The 14,791-nt window shown below is 41.8% G+C and overlaps 1 protein-coding gene across 1 annotated transcript in view; it reads left to right on the top strand.

Annotated features, from left to right (window-relative positions):
- LOC147684909 (uromodulin-like) overlaps window positions 1-14,791 on the top strand; it is a 449,835-nt gene that overhangs the window by 380,874 nt on the left and 54,170 nt on the right. Inside the window, exon 11 of the mRNA XM_086939737.1 lies at window positions 3,103-3,311. Within this exon, the coding sequence (XP_086795863.1) occupies window positions 3,103-3,311 (209 nt within the window). The remainder of the gene's footprint in view (window positions 1-3,102; window positions 3,312-14,791) is intronic.

Below are 14,791 nucleotides of genomic sequence, written 5' to 3'. Positions count from 1 at the left end.
GCCTCAGCTGGCTTCTTCTACGTTGGGTAACACGATGCGGCCAACGTAGTCTACGTCTGTGGAGAACCAAGGTGAGTCAGGGCTGCAAAGCCGGCAGGCCCCGCCAATGCCATCATCACTTAAAACACCTGGCGGGATCAGCCCTGAGCAGGTCCTACCCACAAAGCAAGGGCAGAAGTTGAAGGGCCGCAGCAATCTCCTGGGGGGGGTAGACGAGGGAGGCTCCCCCTCCAACCAAGTGGCAGCTGCTCAGAGGGAGGGGATGCAGGTATCGGGTGTGAGATGTTCCCCCTCCAACCAAGTGGCAGCTGCTCCGAGGGAGTAGATGCAGGTATCGGGTGTGAGATGTTCCCCCTCCAACCAAGTGACAGCTGCTCTGAGGGAGTAGATGCAGGCATCAGGTGACGGAGGCTGATGCAGGCCACTTTTACCATGTTGACTCCCTGCACCCGGTCCCCCAGGCCCTGAAGTCAAATGGAGCTCCATAACTGCAATCTTCAGGCAGTTTACTTTTTCTCTAACCCCCATTGGAGCGTCTGACAAGTTTCTTTTGCCACAATCTGGCAAACCCAGGGACAAGGGAGGGGCAAAAATAAGTTTTGGGCATGCAGGAGCCCTAGCCCATTGCAAGGGGGCAGCTGGGCCCCTCAAAAAAAAAGTTGCTGGTGTTCTAGCGGGTGGATTCTTGCTGGGGATCACCCTGCTGTGGTGATCCTCAAGCAGTGATTCACTAGAGACCATTGCAAAGGGGAGATTCTCCTCTTTCAAGGGATACCTCTCCCTTCTGAATAGATTCTCGGGGGCTGAGATATTCCCTGAGCACTGATGTGAAAGTGAAATGAGCCAATTGGCTCATTTCACTTTACTTTTCTCTAAAATTACAACAGCGTGCCATGAATGCTGATTGTCATTTAAAATAAAAAAATAACAACCTCAGGGGATGGCTAAGCTCTTCCCGAGCTCTAGAGGTTGAATCCAGTAAAAGGAAATCCCACTGTCTGGTGCTCACTCCAGTGGGATTTCCTGCCTCCGTTGCGAGGACGTCGGGGAGCTGTTCTCAGCACAGGAGGACTTGTGTAGAGGATGGCACTGAGCAGTCCTTAGTACTGAACTGGATAACCTGCAAAGTTTGGTTGTATCCAAATCAAAATTACTAATGATACACAATACAAAGTTTATTCATTTCATAGCTTCTTATAGCTCGGATTTACCAAATCGGTATTACTGCATTTAACTTAGAATATGAAAGCAGAATACAATAGAGGAACAACAGTATATCACATAAAGAGTAAAAGAAGCCATAAAGGTAAGATTCTTAAAAAAATCAGAAAGTCCAAGCTAACTCAAACAGGGGTAAAAAAGACACATTTTGAAGAGAGAGAGAGAGAGAAAGATACATATCTATATCTATCTATATATCTATATATATATCTATCTATATCTATATCTCTCTCTCTCTCTCTCTCTATATATATATATATATATATATATATATATATATATATATATATATATATATATATATTTATGATTTAGCTCTTGGGTTTAAATTCCCCTGATTCCCAGTTAGAACGAGTTCCTACTCATGAGACCTCTCATTTTCCACTATAGGTGTGAGCAAAATGGGTTCTTGTTTGTGGGTGGCATTATAAGTGATGTGGCAGATTTAAAATGTGATTCTCACTTTAATTATTTGATTTATTTTTTCACATAGAGGTGAATGGAGGGCAATAGATAACTGTAATACCTGGGATTCTGCAAACCCTACATAAAAAAACCTGCCTCTAATTTCTTTATAATTGTCGAGTGTGATGCACCTAGTTGCCAGATATAGAGAAATTATGTTGCCGCTCAACTGTAATAACTTATTACAGTTGAGTTCTGAAATCTCAAGTCTGCTCCTAGAACCAGCAGCCTGAGAAGAAAGTTAGTTCATGGAGCACAATTAAAGCCGCTATTCAACCCCTCTCCTTCTGGTGACGGAACCACTCCGTCATCAGCCGCGGTCGCGCTTTGCTGATGACGGAGCAGTTCCGTCATGGCCCGCTCGGCACGCCTGCGCGGCGCGGATTCCGCGCCTGCGCGGCGCGGATTCCGCGCCTGCGCGGCGCAGATTCCGCGCCTGCACTGAGCGTTCCATTGAGCGGGCGGGGCTGTGACGGAACCGCTCCGTCATGAGCACTGCGCAAACGCAGCTGGTGACGGAGTGGTTCTGTCACCAGCATGGGCGCGCCGCGCGGCCCCCCCACCCCCTTAGCACTGCGGCGGAATAGCCGCCTCAGTGAAGGGGTTAAAGAAGGAAACCAAAATGTGGCATTTATTTCTTCTTCTCTGTTTTTCTAGCTACATTGATACGAAGAAAGGAGATATTTATGACATGTTTATTTTTGCATGCCTTAAATAATTATAGAAAAGTTATACTTATTCTGCGATGATTTGTATTGAACTGATTCCAATATATTTTTGAAAACAAATATTCAACAGCTTTTTGATGTGTTTTATTTTGCAGAAGAATTCTATTTTCATTTTAATGTCTGCAAACATGCTTTCTCTTTTATATGAAACAGCTATGCAGTAAGGATTTAAGTGATTTGTTCTAAAAGGTGATGGTGTGACCATTTATTATAAGGAATAAAGTTCTCCCTGCAGTTCATGATAAACATATTGAAAGGCACCTCGGAGTTAAATTATTTCGTAAAGGGACTCAACCTTCAGCCTTGTTGTTCTACATTATCATGGAACTCCTTATAATGTATGGGGGGGGGTCTTTATCCTGTATATCTATTGTGTAGGCTGCTGTTTTCACTTAGACAGGTAATAGCAGACGTTTGACACTTTTCTGAAAGACAAGGTAAACGTTACCAGACTGAGCTCATCTGTTTCTGTGAGGGGAGAGTGAGTCGCATGAACAGTAATATTCAGTCATTTCATTGAAGAGGAATGTGATGGAGGTGATGGACACGCCAGTGTCCTTAGTACATATGTAAATGTGAATTTCACTGATTATATCATTCATAAGATTTCTAGAGAAGTGTACATTGATCTAAACTGAAAGGTTATAAAATATTACTCATACATACATACATTTTTCCATGTTTTCAGATGTCAGCAGTTTGCAGCCTCAACTCCAGTGTGAATCAACTTACATGAAAATCTCCTTCAGCACGTGCCAGCTGAAATTTTTGGGCCTGGACACCCACAGCATCCACCTAAGAGACTACAGCTGCATGGCCTTTGAGGACCGCAATGGCACTGGTTTAATGTCTTTAATGACTACAGTACAGAGTGGGAGCTGTGGAACATATTATGAAGTGAGGGCAATCCGAATGTTTGACTTCTGTGATTTGTTGTGGCAACTCTGCCAAATGTGCATTGCTGGTAGCTTGTAATCAAGAATTGAGTGGTAAGAAGGGGTACTGGCTGAATCAGGTGTGCAGTACCATACTCACATTTTTTTTTTCATATTACATCAGAGAAAACCTGGTAAATGGATCTGGGGCAAAGTGACCAGTATGAGGGAAACGCGTGAAACATGCTGAAATTAATGTGTAAACACCGCTTCCCAAGTTATTCCTATCTCCTCGGGGGTAAACTTGGAATCGAACGCTAATACCACCCCTGAAATTATTGTACCTTATGGTCTCTGTAATTTTGAGTGCAGTTGTGTTACCCCTACATAGACCCTATAGAAGTGTGATGGAGGGGCGGGGTGGGGGTTACACTATTGTTTTATGAAGCATTGACTATGAATTTTTGAATGAATTTTTCATAACTTTATCGACCGTAGTTGCAACAATTGTAGCAAGCATGTGTTAGGTACACTTGTGATTATACATACCATGACAGTCTTTTCTGCAGAAACAAAACCAGAATCTAACAAAATAATATTACAATACGCCTGAGAGACATTAAAATGACAATGATATAATTTGCATAATTTTGGAAATTTTGCATTACGCTTTTTACGCAATATTCCTGATATTGCACAATGCCCAATACTCATGCTATCGTACACAGCAGAATTATAGTGCTAGAGCGCTGTAACAATGTAAACAACCAGAACGTGAGATGCTATTGTTTGTGGTGCCTGTATTTTCACACTATTTTTAAGCATGAAATGCACCCTTGCATCAAAATTTGACAATCTACTCTAAAATATAGCCCTAAATGACAGGTTTGCTTTTTGCATAAATATGCATAATTTTGACAAAACTGAGCACATTTGTGCAAAGTACAGGAATTGTGCACACACTTCAACACATGGAAATTGTGATATACAAGAGAACTAAAATATATGTATTACCTGTTGCCAGTAGGTAGTAATAGTTAGGACCAAAGTTTCCACAGGAAAAGCATTTTTTTCCCAGTAACTTTGCACCGCTTGACGAATCTCCACAAAGTTTTCACAAAACTTCCCCTTTTAGGTTCAACTGCTGTGTTGAAAGTTTCCTGATGAACCATCAAGCAGGGATATCCCGGGCTCGTGCCACAGCAGGTGGGGGTGCTGCCCTAAACTCAGGCCAACAGCGGTGCAATCAAGGGCATTCAAGAGAACCTCCCTAGTGGCAAAATAACACAAGCAGCCCTCAGAAAGCACAGAGAGATCCTAGTCAAGCACAGCATAAGCGAACAGCACTAGGAACTTCCCAAGGAGAACGTGAACACAAGGAAGTTCCCATAAGCACCAGGACCTTCCAGTAAGGTAAAAAGCACAGAGGAGTTCCAATGATCACCAAGAACCTCCAATAAATTGATCGCACAAGGAAGGATGACTTTGATATCTCTGAGTCTTCCAAAACAGGAGGCCATCACACACAAGCCCTTTGAGATTCTCCACAAGCAGGATAAAACAGCAGGACAAAAAGAGTCAGTCCTTTTCCTCCGCCACAGACAGAAGCATCAACTACAGGCCAACCCATGCCTCACTCAGAAAAGTCAGCGCACCTCACACAGCTCTTCTGCTCATATTCTTGTCAGGGTCCTCTTGATTCTTGAAGTAATCCAAAGCCTTGGGGTTTTAGGGCACATACTTGCACCACATTTTGTCATTATTCTCTTTGCGGTACAAAAGGGGGTGGTGATGGATGGAGCATCTGAATCAATCAAACACTCACACCCCGTCAAAAGATCTGGGTTTAATCCATCACCGTTCTTTAGCCCACTCTGCCACCCCAGTTCAGACATGTCTATATGCAAATCAGTCTGACCATGTGCCTCATGGGAACAGTCCAGCCCTCCATGGACCGGAAACAAGCTTCCGAGGACCGGTTTCTGGCATTCCAGCCGTCTTCAGGACGGCTTGCTTGAATCCAGTGGCAAAGTGAGCAAGGGACTCACGTCTGAGCATATCCTGTCACACTTATGGCGTCCAAAAGCGGTACAAAAGGGGGTGGTGATGGACGGAGCATCTGAATCAATCAAACATTCACACCCAGTCAAAAGATCTGGGTTTAATCCATCACCGTTCTTTAGCCCACTCTGCCACCCCAGTTCAGACATGGCTATATGCAAATCAGTCTGACCCTGTGCCTCATGGGATCAGTCCAGCCCGAACTGCCAAGCCATGTCTTCCCTGGACCGGAAACAAGCTTCCGAGGACCGGTTTCTGGCATTCCAGCCGTCTTCAGCCCGGCTTGCTTGAATCCAGTGGCAAGGTGAGCTGGTTTCTGGCTGATTTGCATATGGCCATGTCTGAACTGGACTGACAAAACAATGGATTTAGGCCCAGATCTCTGAACTGGGGTGAATGTATGACATTGTTCTGCATTCTGTCCATCAATTGTTGTTTTTGCATTTGTCACCCCGAGTGGGATGGGTATGCTCAGACGTGAGTCCCATGCTCTCCACACCACTGGAGTCAAGCTATCCTGGCTGAAGACGGCTGATAGCCAGAAACCGGTTCTAGGATGCTTGATTCCGGTCCAGGAAAGACATGGCTTGGCAGTTCGGGCTGGATTGTTCACATGAGGCACAGGGTCAAGGCTGATTTGCATACGGCCATGTCTGAACTGGGGTGGTGTGGAGTGCAAAGAAACAATGGATTTAGGCCCAGATTTTTTGTACTGGGGTGAATGTATGACATTGTTCTGCATTCTGTCCATCAACTGTGGTTTTTGTATTATTCTCTTTGCGGCAGAGTCTATAAGCTCAGTCAAAACCAGTACTGTCCACCCTGGTCCAGCATGACAATAGGGGGTGGGGACAACATTGTGCAAAAATACAGAGCCTATGCAGGTGTTAGTGAACTCCTCCCACCACTCTAAATGCAGACCAGGTCTATTCAGCCCAGGGATGAGCTATCCAGGCAAGCCAGGACACACCCCTTGTGACTGTCTAGAGTGAATGCACACCTCCAGCTCCTGTCACTCCAAAACCAGACACTGAATACACTAACAGAATGGTAAAGCAAGAAAAGGCCCACTTTCCAAAAGTGGCATTTTCAAACAGACAATTTAAAAACACCTTTACTAAAAGGTGTGCTATTAAATTCTGAGTTTAGAGAGCCTAAACTCCATTTCTCTCTCTTGTCTCAATTGAAAGTTACACATGTAAAATATTATAGTGCAGCTCTAATGATAGCCTGCGGGACAGACAGCCTTTCAACAGTAAAAACATAATACACAGTAGTTCACCATCCGGGAATGTGACACACTCCAGTACATGTCCTACCTTTTGCATACACTGCTCCCTGCCCAATAGAGTACCTTTGGCCTACCATATGGGTGCCTTACATGTAAGAAAAGGGAAGGTTTGGTCCTCGCAAGTTGGTGCACTTACCAGGTTAGCAGGGCAGTTTAAAAGTGTGCTCGAAGACACTGCAGGGGTAGGTCTGAGACACATTTACAGGGCTATTCATGTTGGTGGCACTACCCGTGCTTCAAGCCCATTGGTAGCATTTGATTTACAGGCCCTGGCACACACTCTGCACTTTACTGGGGACTTACCAGTAAATCAAATATGCCAATCATGGATAACAATCATATTCACAATTTATACAAAGATCATATGCACATTAGCACTGATCAGCAGTAGTAAAGTGACGAGAGTCCTATAGACAACAGAAATAGGGTCAGAAAAACAGGAGGCAAAAGGCAAAAAGGGCCATGTCTAACACTGATCAACTCTGCTGAAGAGCTAAACCCAAAAATAGACATGGAAGCTGTGATATACAAGAGAACTATATATAAATAAATATAAATATATTTATTTATTTATGTCACTGTTCAGGCCAAATAATATTTGTGTTACTGTAGTGAGTTGATCTGACAAGAATCACGTCTTAGGATGCATGTAATAAACCTGTATCACATAATGTCTGTATTATGATGGACATTGATGTGCCACAAATGGAAACTAAGGAATGTAGGTTGTGATGTACAAAGACCATTGGCCAAACCAATCCACCATCAACGACAAATACACGTTGTAGCACCTATAGGCAAGGCTTCCTTTGTTCACAGTACTGCAACTAGTTTTCAGCTGGAATTAAGGGCCAGTCAGCTGTTGTAAATAGCTTGTTATTATTTTACTTCCTCTGTAGTCCTTTCACTGTTTCCCTTCTCTTGCCCATTCTCAGAATACCACTGTAATCTACTTGCTATGACCTCATGTAGTTAATGTTCCAGCTTAGTCAGTTGGTCTCTGGTCAGCTGGTGGTGTGCTTGTTCTATTCTCTGTGCTGCAATAAATACTTGAAGACTTATAACCTACAACTTGTATTGGATCCTTTCATCTTACAACATTTGGCGAGAGTTACTGAAGTTGACCAGAAGATTTATAAAAGATCATTATTGCAGTGGATATTCTACTATTTGAATTATTTACAGAAGATGAACTACATCCACCCAAGAAAGAATTCACGCGTGGAAAGTACTTTTCATTGAACTCTTAATGCTCCGGTAAGCCAAAATAACCTGTTTTGAACAATTTTCAAGACTTTCAGTTTCAAGTAACTCGATTTGAATCTGCTCGAGCTTACTTGCATCGGCGCGTGTGTCAGCGCGTGTATATCAACATCTTCATTGCCCGTGCTCAAGTTCGCGATCCTCGAAGCAAGACGTCCATCAAGAGTTCGAACGCAGGTACCGGCAAGCTTCTCCATTGCTGCATTGTCTCTGGCGTTTTTCTACGGAGTGACGGGAGACGCCAGCGCTGCAATGCTATGTTTGCGCAGTGACGTTAGATGTTAGCGTGATGACAGAAAACGTCGGCGGCTATCTTAATAAGGGTCATTGAAGGAAAGTATTTCACAAAAATTGGTAAATCGGCTGATCGGCGAAAATCGCTACTACTGCAACATCGCATCTATAAACGATCTACACTCTTCATCTTAAAGTGACTCAACAATAAGGACACATTATTTTCACTATTTTTACCTTTTAACATCATTTCCATTTTCATTGAAGAAAACGTCTATTTGAAAAGTGACTGTTTGTTCCTTACTGACTATATTTACAATTATAGAATATATTTCCATCTTTAAGGACCAGCACACTGCTGTGTGTAATCTATTTAACGAACACACCACTGTGTGTACAACTTTTGTCACTAATTTGATTTGATGATTCATTGTAATAAGTGGTTAGTTTAAATAATAAGTTAATACTATACTTTATTATTTACTTTATAATATGGCTCAACAAGTGAATGTTACTTTACCTCCTCAGTTTTTAAATGAACCTGGTAATCCACTGTTACCATGGGAAGACTGGATTCTAATGTTTTACAATTACTTAGAAGCTTTGGATGGGGAAGATTTTTCTCCTAAGAGAAAGAAAGCCATATTAATGACCACCTTAGGGAAAGAGGGCCAAAGAATTTTTTAATATCTTCCTCAGGTTCTTCCAGCTAGTAGTCAATCTCCGTTGGATGAATTTAAAGAGGCCATCTCAAGGTTGGAAATAAGATTTGCAAAGGAAGAGAACCTTGTAACGAATAGATATACATTTTGCATTAATAAGCAACATGAAGGCAAAACTATAGATGATTTTGTAGCCATATTAAGAGAACTCTCTGTTAAGTGTAGCTTTGGACAAATGACTGATGAACTGATCAGAGATCAGTTAATTGTCCAATGCAATAATAGGAAAATCCAAGAGAGAATATGGGCAGCAAAAAATCCTAATTCGAAGACTGCCATAGATCTGGCAAAAGTTGTCGAAGAGTCAGAAAAATGCATAAAAGAACTTCAAAAGTGCTCATCTGATACTAATATAGGGGAGGTTTCGTGCAAAAATACATTTGATAGTGACAATAGCGATGAAAATACTGTAGCATCAGTAAAAAAGAAGAGTTATGTTTTACAAAAGAAACAATTCATGAATAGACTCACGAACAAAGTTTGTTCGAAATGTGGTAGTTACTCTCATAGTTCTGATGCAAAGTTTTGCTTTGCTAACAATAAGGAATGCTTGAAATGTGGCAAGATAGGTCATTTTGCAAAGATGTGTAAGAGTGTGACTGAATCCAGAGTAGCATGGATCAACGGAAATGATGTTGAGATAAGAAGAGAGTCAATCAAACTTTTGGTCCTAGAAGACTTGTCTGTTGATGTGTGTCAAGAAGCAAGAGAGAGGAGACCTAGGGCTGACTTTATAATTGATGGGAAGAATGTTAGTCTTATGGTAGATTGTGGGTCAAAGTGGACAATCATACCATACTCCATGCTTAAGGAAACTTGGGGTAAAAAAGATTTACTAGACAGTGATATACTTCCCACTGGGTATCAAGGTGAAAAAATAAACCTTCTGGGACATTTTGAAAGTGAAATAACTTTCAAGAATAGATCAACTATTGGCAAGGTATATGTGTCTGTGGATGGTCCACCTATACTGGGATAGATGCATCAGTACGACTTACATATCAGGGTTGATCCCAGAGCTAAAGAACAAGTGATGGTTGTTGACAGTTACAACATGGATGATATTTTGAAAGATTTTTCTGTTGTCTTCAGAGATGATTTAGGAGGGTTATAGGTTACGAGCACAAGATTCTTCTCAATAAAGGTGCCATACCTGTCCAGCACAAGGCAAGGAGAGTACCCTTTGCTGTCAGAGAAGAAGTAAAAGGTGTAATTGAAGAAATGTTACAAGGGGGCATAATAGAACCGGTTGAAGCGGCCACGTGGATTTCTCCGGTGGTTATCACACAAAAAGCGGAAAAAAAAATAGGATTCTGTGTGGACCTTAGGTCATTAAACAAAAATGTAGTGGCGGATGTGTTTCCCCTACCAAATATTGGTGAACTAGTATCTACGTTACATGGTGCTAAGTATTTCAGTAAACTAGATTTAAAACATGCCTATCATCAAATATGTTTACATAAAGATTCTAAACACCTGACTGCATTTATTACCAATGAGGGAACGTTTCAATTTACGAGGTTGCCTTTTGGTCTTATATCGGCGGCCAGTGTATTCCAAAGGATGGTGACAGAGTTGTTCAAAGGTGTGAGTCAAGTTTTGTTCTTTCAAGATGACATTTTGATATTTGGGAGCAGTATCGAACAACACAACTGTATACTTAAATCTGTTTTAACTAGGATAAAAGAAGCTGGTTTGACTTTGAGAAAAGAAAAGTACTCTTTCTTGGTTCAAGAGATAGAGTATTTAGGTTATGTTATTACAGCTGAAGGTATTAAACCCAAAAAGAATTTACTAGCTGCAATTGAATCAGCTCTATGTCCAAAGGATAAAGATCAACTGAGGTCTTTCATGGGCCTGATAGAGTTCTAGGCTAAGTTCGTGGAAGGGTTTTGTGACAAGACTGCTGTGATGAGAGGTGTGTTAAAAAAAGGTGTGAAGTTTGTGTGGAATGATTCTCACAATAAATGTTTTGAACTGATTAAGAAAGAATTATGCAATGCAAAAGTTTTAGTACCATTTGACATCAAGCGAACTACTATACTAATGGTAGACGCTAGTAGTATTGGCTTAGGTGCTGTTTTATTGCAGAAGCATGGAAATGAGGAGAAGACTGTAGCCTTTGCTTCTCGACCTTTGAGTAAGTCAGAACAAAACTACTCCGTTATTGAACGGGAGGCATTGGTGGCTGTCTGGGGCACTTATTATTTTCGTGCATACATGTGGGGCACTAGATTTATATTAAAGTCCGATCATAAGCCTTTGGTTAATGTCATGGCTCCTGGTGGTACTGGGAAAGGGTCACCTAGACTTGCCAGACTTGCCTCTAGATTGCAAGACTTTCAGTTCGATATATCTTTTGTTCAAGGGTGGCGGAATGTCCAAGCGGACTGTTTATCAAGACTTCCTGTAGCGGATGATGCTTCTGGTGGACTGATGTGTGATGTTCAAGAAGAGAGTCATATTGCCTTTCTTCATGATGTTGTCTTTCTGGGCGAAGGTTCTTTTTCCAAAACTGAGTGGAGTTCTGGCATGGAAAAGGACTCTGTTTTATTGAAAGTTATTGACTTAGTAAAAAAGGGCACTAGACGTGAGAGCACTGTCGAGCCTAGTGTGAGGCCTTTCTTAAGAGTTTTGGATGAGTTGTCTGTTTCAAGTGATATTGTTTTGATGAGAGGTGACAGATTTATTCCTCCGTGCTCTTTGAGACCTAGGTTACTTAAAATAGCTCATGAGGGACATCTAGGTCAATCACTCACCTAGCGTAGGATTAAAAACGATTTTTGGTGGCCTTCTATTGATTCTGATGCTGCATCTTGTGTTGAACATTGTGAAGGGTGTAAAGAAGGGGAGAAGAGACTCAAGTTAATGGCTAGTCAGCCTACGGGCAAAATCTTTGCGCCAACGAAGCCTTGGCATAGCATTTGTTTAGACTTTATTGGTCCCATGGATGTGCTACCTCTCAGCCAAAGATTTGCCATTGTAGTTATCAACGTTTTTTCTAAATGGCTGACCGTTTGCTTTGTAAAGGAAATTACTACTGATGTTACTGTTAGATTTCTTAAAGGTGTGTTTCATGATGAAGGTTTTCCTTCAATTCTCATAACGGATAATGGAACACAGCTAACCTCTTCTAAAATGAAACTGTTTTTGGACAGTTGTGGTATTAGTCACTGTTTCACAAGCTTATACAATCCACAAGGTAATGGTATTTGCGAGAGGGTCAATCGGTTGGTGAAAGGTATCATACAGATGATGTGTGCTTTGGGTTGTTTTTCAGAGGAGAGAGTTATGGAAATGGTTTGGGCTTATCGCTCTACTTCTCATAAACAAGATTCGAAGTCCCCTTTTGAAATCATGCGGGGTAGGTCTCCAGGTACCAACTTGATTCCGTCTTGGCTTAAGAATTTTGATGACGTAAGTTCTAGCTTTGGTATTACAGATGTTTCTTTGAGTGGTCTTAGTGCTGGTGACCTTGTTAAAGTTAAACCAGGTAGGTTTTCCAAAGGTTTGACCAAGTTTAGAGGCTCTTATGTTGTGAAGAAGGTTTTTCCCCACTATATAGTTCTGGAAAATGGTGAGAAATGGAATTTTCGAAGAGTTGCTTTATTTCAGAAAGGTCAAAAAGCGTCTTCTGGCCAGTGTAGTTCAGATGTTGGTTCTCATTTCTCTGGCAACAGTGGTTACATGTTTTCAACTCAAAGTGACTGTGTTGCATCTTCCTCTGTTACTTGTAGGGGGGAGGATGGTGGTGGTGATGCTTCTCAACTTTTAGTGAACTTTCCTAGTTCTTCTAATGAAGTTAACAATGCTGAGTTTGAGTGTCACTCCTCTGTAAAGAACTCAAGACTATGTCGCCCACCATTGTATTTGAAAGATTATATTTGTTGATTCCTTATATTTTATGTTCATTTAATTTTTGAACTCTGAAGGGAGGGAGATGTGTTGTAAATAGCTTGTTATTATTTTACTTCCTCTGCAGTCCTTTCACTGTTTCCCTTCTCTTGCTCATTCTCAGAATACCACTGTAATCTACTTGCTATGACCTCATGTAGTTAATGTTCCAGCTTAGTCAGTTGGTCTCTGGTCAGCTGGTGGTGTGCTTGTTCTATTCTCTGTGCTGCAATAAATACTTGAAGACTTATAACCTACAACTTGTATTGGATCCTTTCATCTTACAACATCAGCATTTGGTTATTTTCTGGTTTACAATAAAACTTCAGACATTTCATAACAATATTTTATCATCATACTGCATCTGTTATCATAGAATGTAAAAACAATGTCTGTTCCAAAGCTTAATTTATAAAAGAATGAGTGCCGGTGCTCAAAGCTCTGCTCAATAGCCCACGGCTGGTGCTAAAAAATGTCGGAACGCCCAGTGTGTAGTCTTGATTAAACCTCTTACCTTTTTAAATCCACCACCAGACAATTCCTGCTCTTTTATCTCTCTCTCTCTCTATCTCTCTGGTTCCTTTTTTCTCCCATCAAGATGTTTTTCTCTCTTTCTTTTTCTCCTCCCTTCCTCTGAGTTTCATTTTCTCTCTCTTATCCTCTGTAAATGTCTAATGAGGAAAAATTAGTGCAGGTCCCCAGAAATGAGTGCCAGTGGCACCACCGGCACCACCAGCTCAAATTAAGCACTGGTTAGAAGACAGCCATGAGCAAATAAATAATTTAAAGCTAATATTCCTGCCATTCGCCATTGCTATTCAGCATAAAAAAGAAACAATTATTAAAAAGAAGCCAAAAATGCCAAGTTAGAAAACGATGTTACATAGAAGCTCAGTATCTATTCTCAGACCCTTAGTTGACGCAAATTGTCCTAATTCCAAAAAACCAGAAGCATTGCCTCAAAAGATGAGAGTTCCACTGAATTGTATGACATCAGTTTAGCAATATGTTAGGTAGCCATCTGCAGTTTGTAATTGTACAATCGCTTGTATAACGTTACAATATATGCTTTTACCCGCATGTCGTTGCAGCAAATATTTTTACCCCGACTTGCTGCAGAAGGGGTTAAATCCAACACCTTCTACCCCCTACAGCAAGACATTTTCGTTGCAACGGCATGCGGAATAAAAGCATGCATTGTAACGTATGTGGTGTAACTGTTGTTTCCCTGTACAATCATCTACGTTCGTCTCTTGAACTGTTGTGCTTTACCCCACAGCTATTTTCAGGAGTTTTACATTCTGCATGATAGTTCAAGGGTATTCAGCCACACTGTCTTCTGAGATACAAGGCTGTTGCAACTCGGAGCTGTTTCTATTCTTATACATGGAATCCATAAAAATAGACGCCATTGGTGCGAGATAGTTGGGGAGGGGTTGCGGGGGTGGGGGAGGTCTAGGTCACACTCATGACTACACTGGACTGGGATGAAGCTGCACGGGTGCCAGAAACGAGAGAGAGAGAGGCAGGGTTAGATTGGGGTCAAAAATATGCTCTGGCACCCTAAAAAAAAAGTGGCCACATCTGCTGGTTGCACCTTTTCGCAAAACACTGCTTCAATGTTTTAAGTATTATTAAAAGAAGTAGAGGGGTAAGTTCTCTAAAAGAGGCACAATTCCTTTAAAAAAATGCAAATGCTTCCAGGACTCTGTGCATGGATTAGTTCACAGTGGTGAAACACACCCGAATATAAGTGAGGCCGCTTCTGCTCAGGCCCCCTACTCATTCTGCATACATTAAGGGGCCAGTCCAGCGAGAGACTGGGAATGACTGCTCCGCCCCATTGCTAAAAGGGAGGTCATACAGGCCTATCTGCCTCTGCAAAGGCCGCTCAGGCCCCCACTGGGCCGCTGGCAGCATCTCGACTAAGCTGAAACAGCCTAAATTGGCAACAACGCTGCCCAGAAAAGTGGCTCACAGCTGGAATTCAGCTATAGGCCCATTGCCCAAATGCCCCCCTTACCAATCTGACCCGGG

Source organism: Lissotriton vulgaris, chromosome 10, assembly GCF_964263255.1.
Source record: "Lissotriton vulgaris chromosome 10, aLisVul1.2, whole genome shotgun sequence".
NCBI classification, from domain to species: domain Eukaryota; kingdom Metazoa; phylum Chordata; class Amphibia; order Caudata; family Salamandridae; genus Lissotriton; species Lissotriton vulgaris.
Note: the sequence above shows the minus strand (reverse complement) of the source record. Positions and strands in the feature narration are given on the sequence as shown.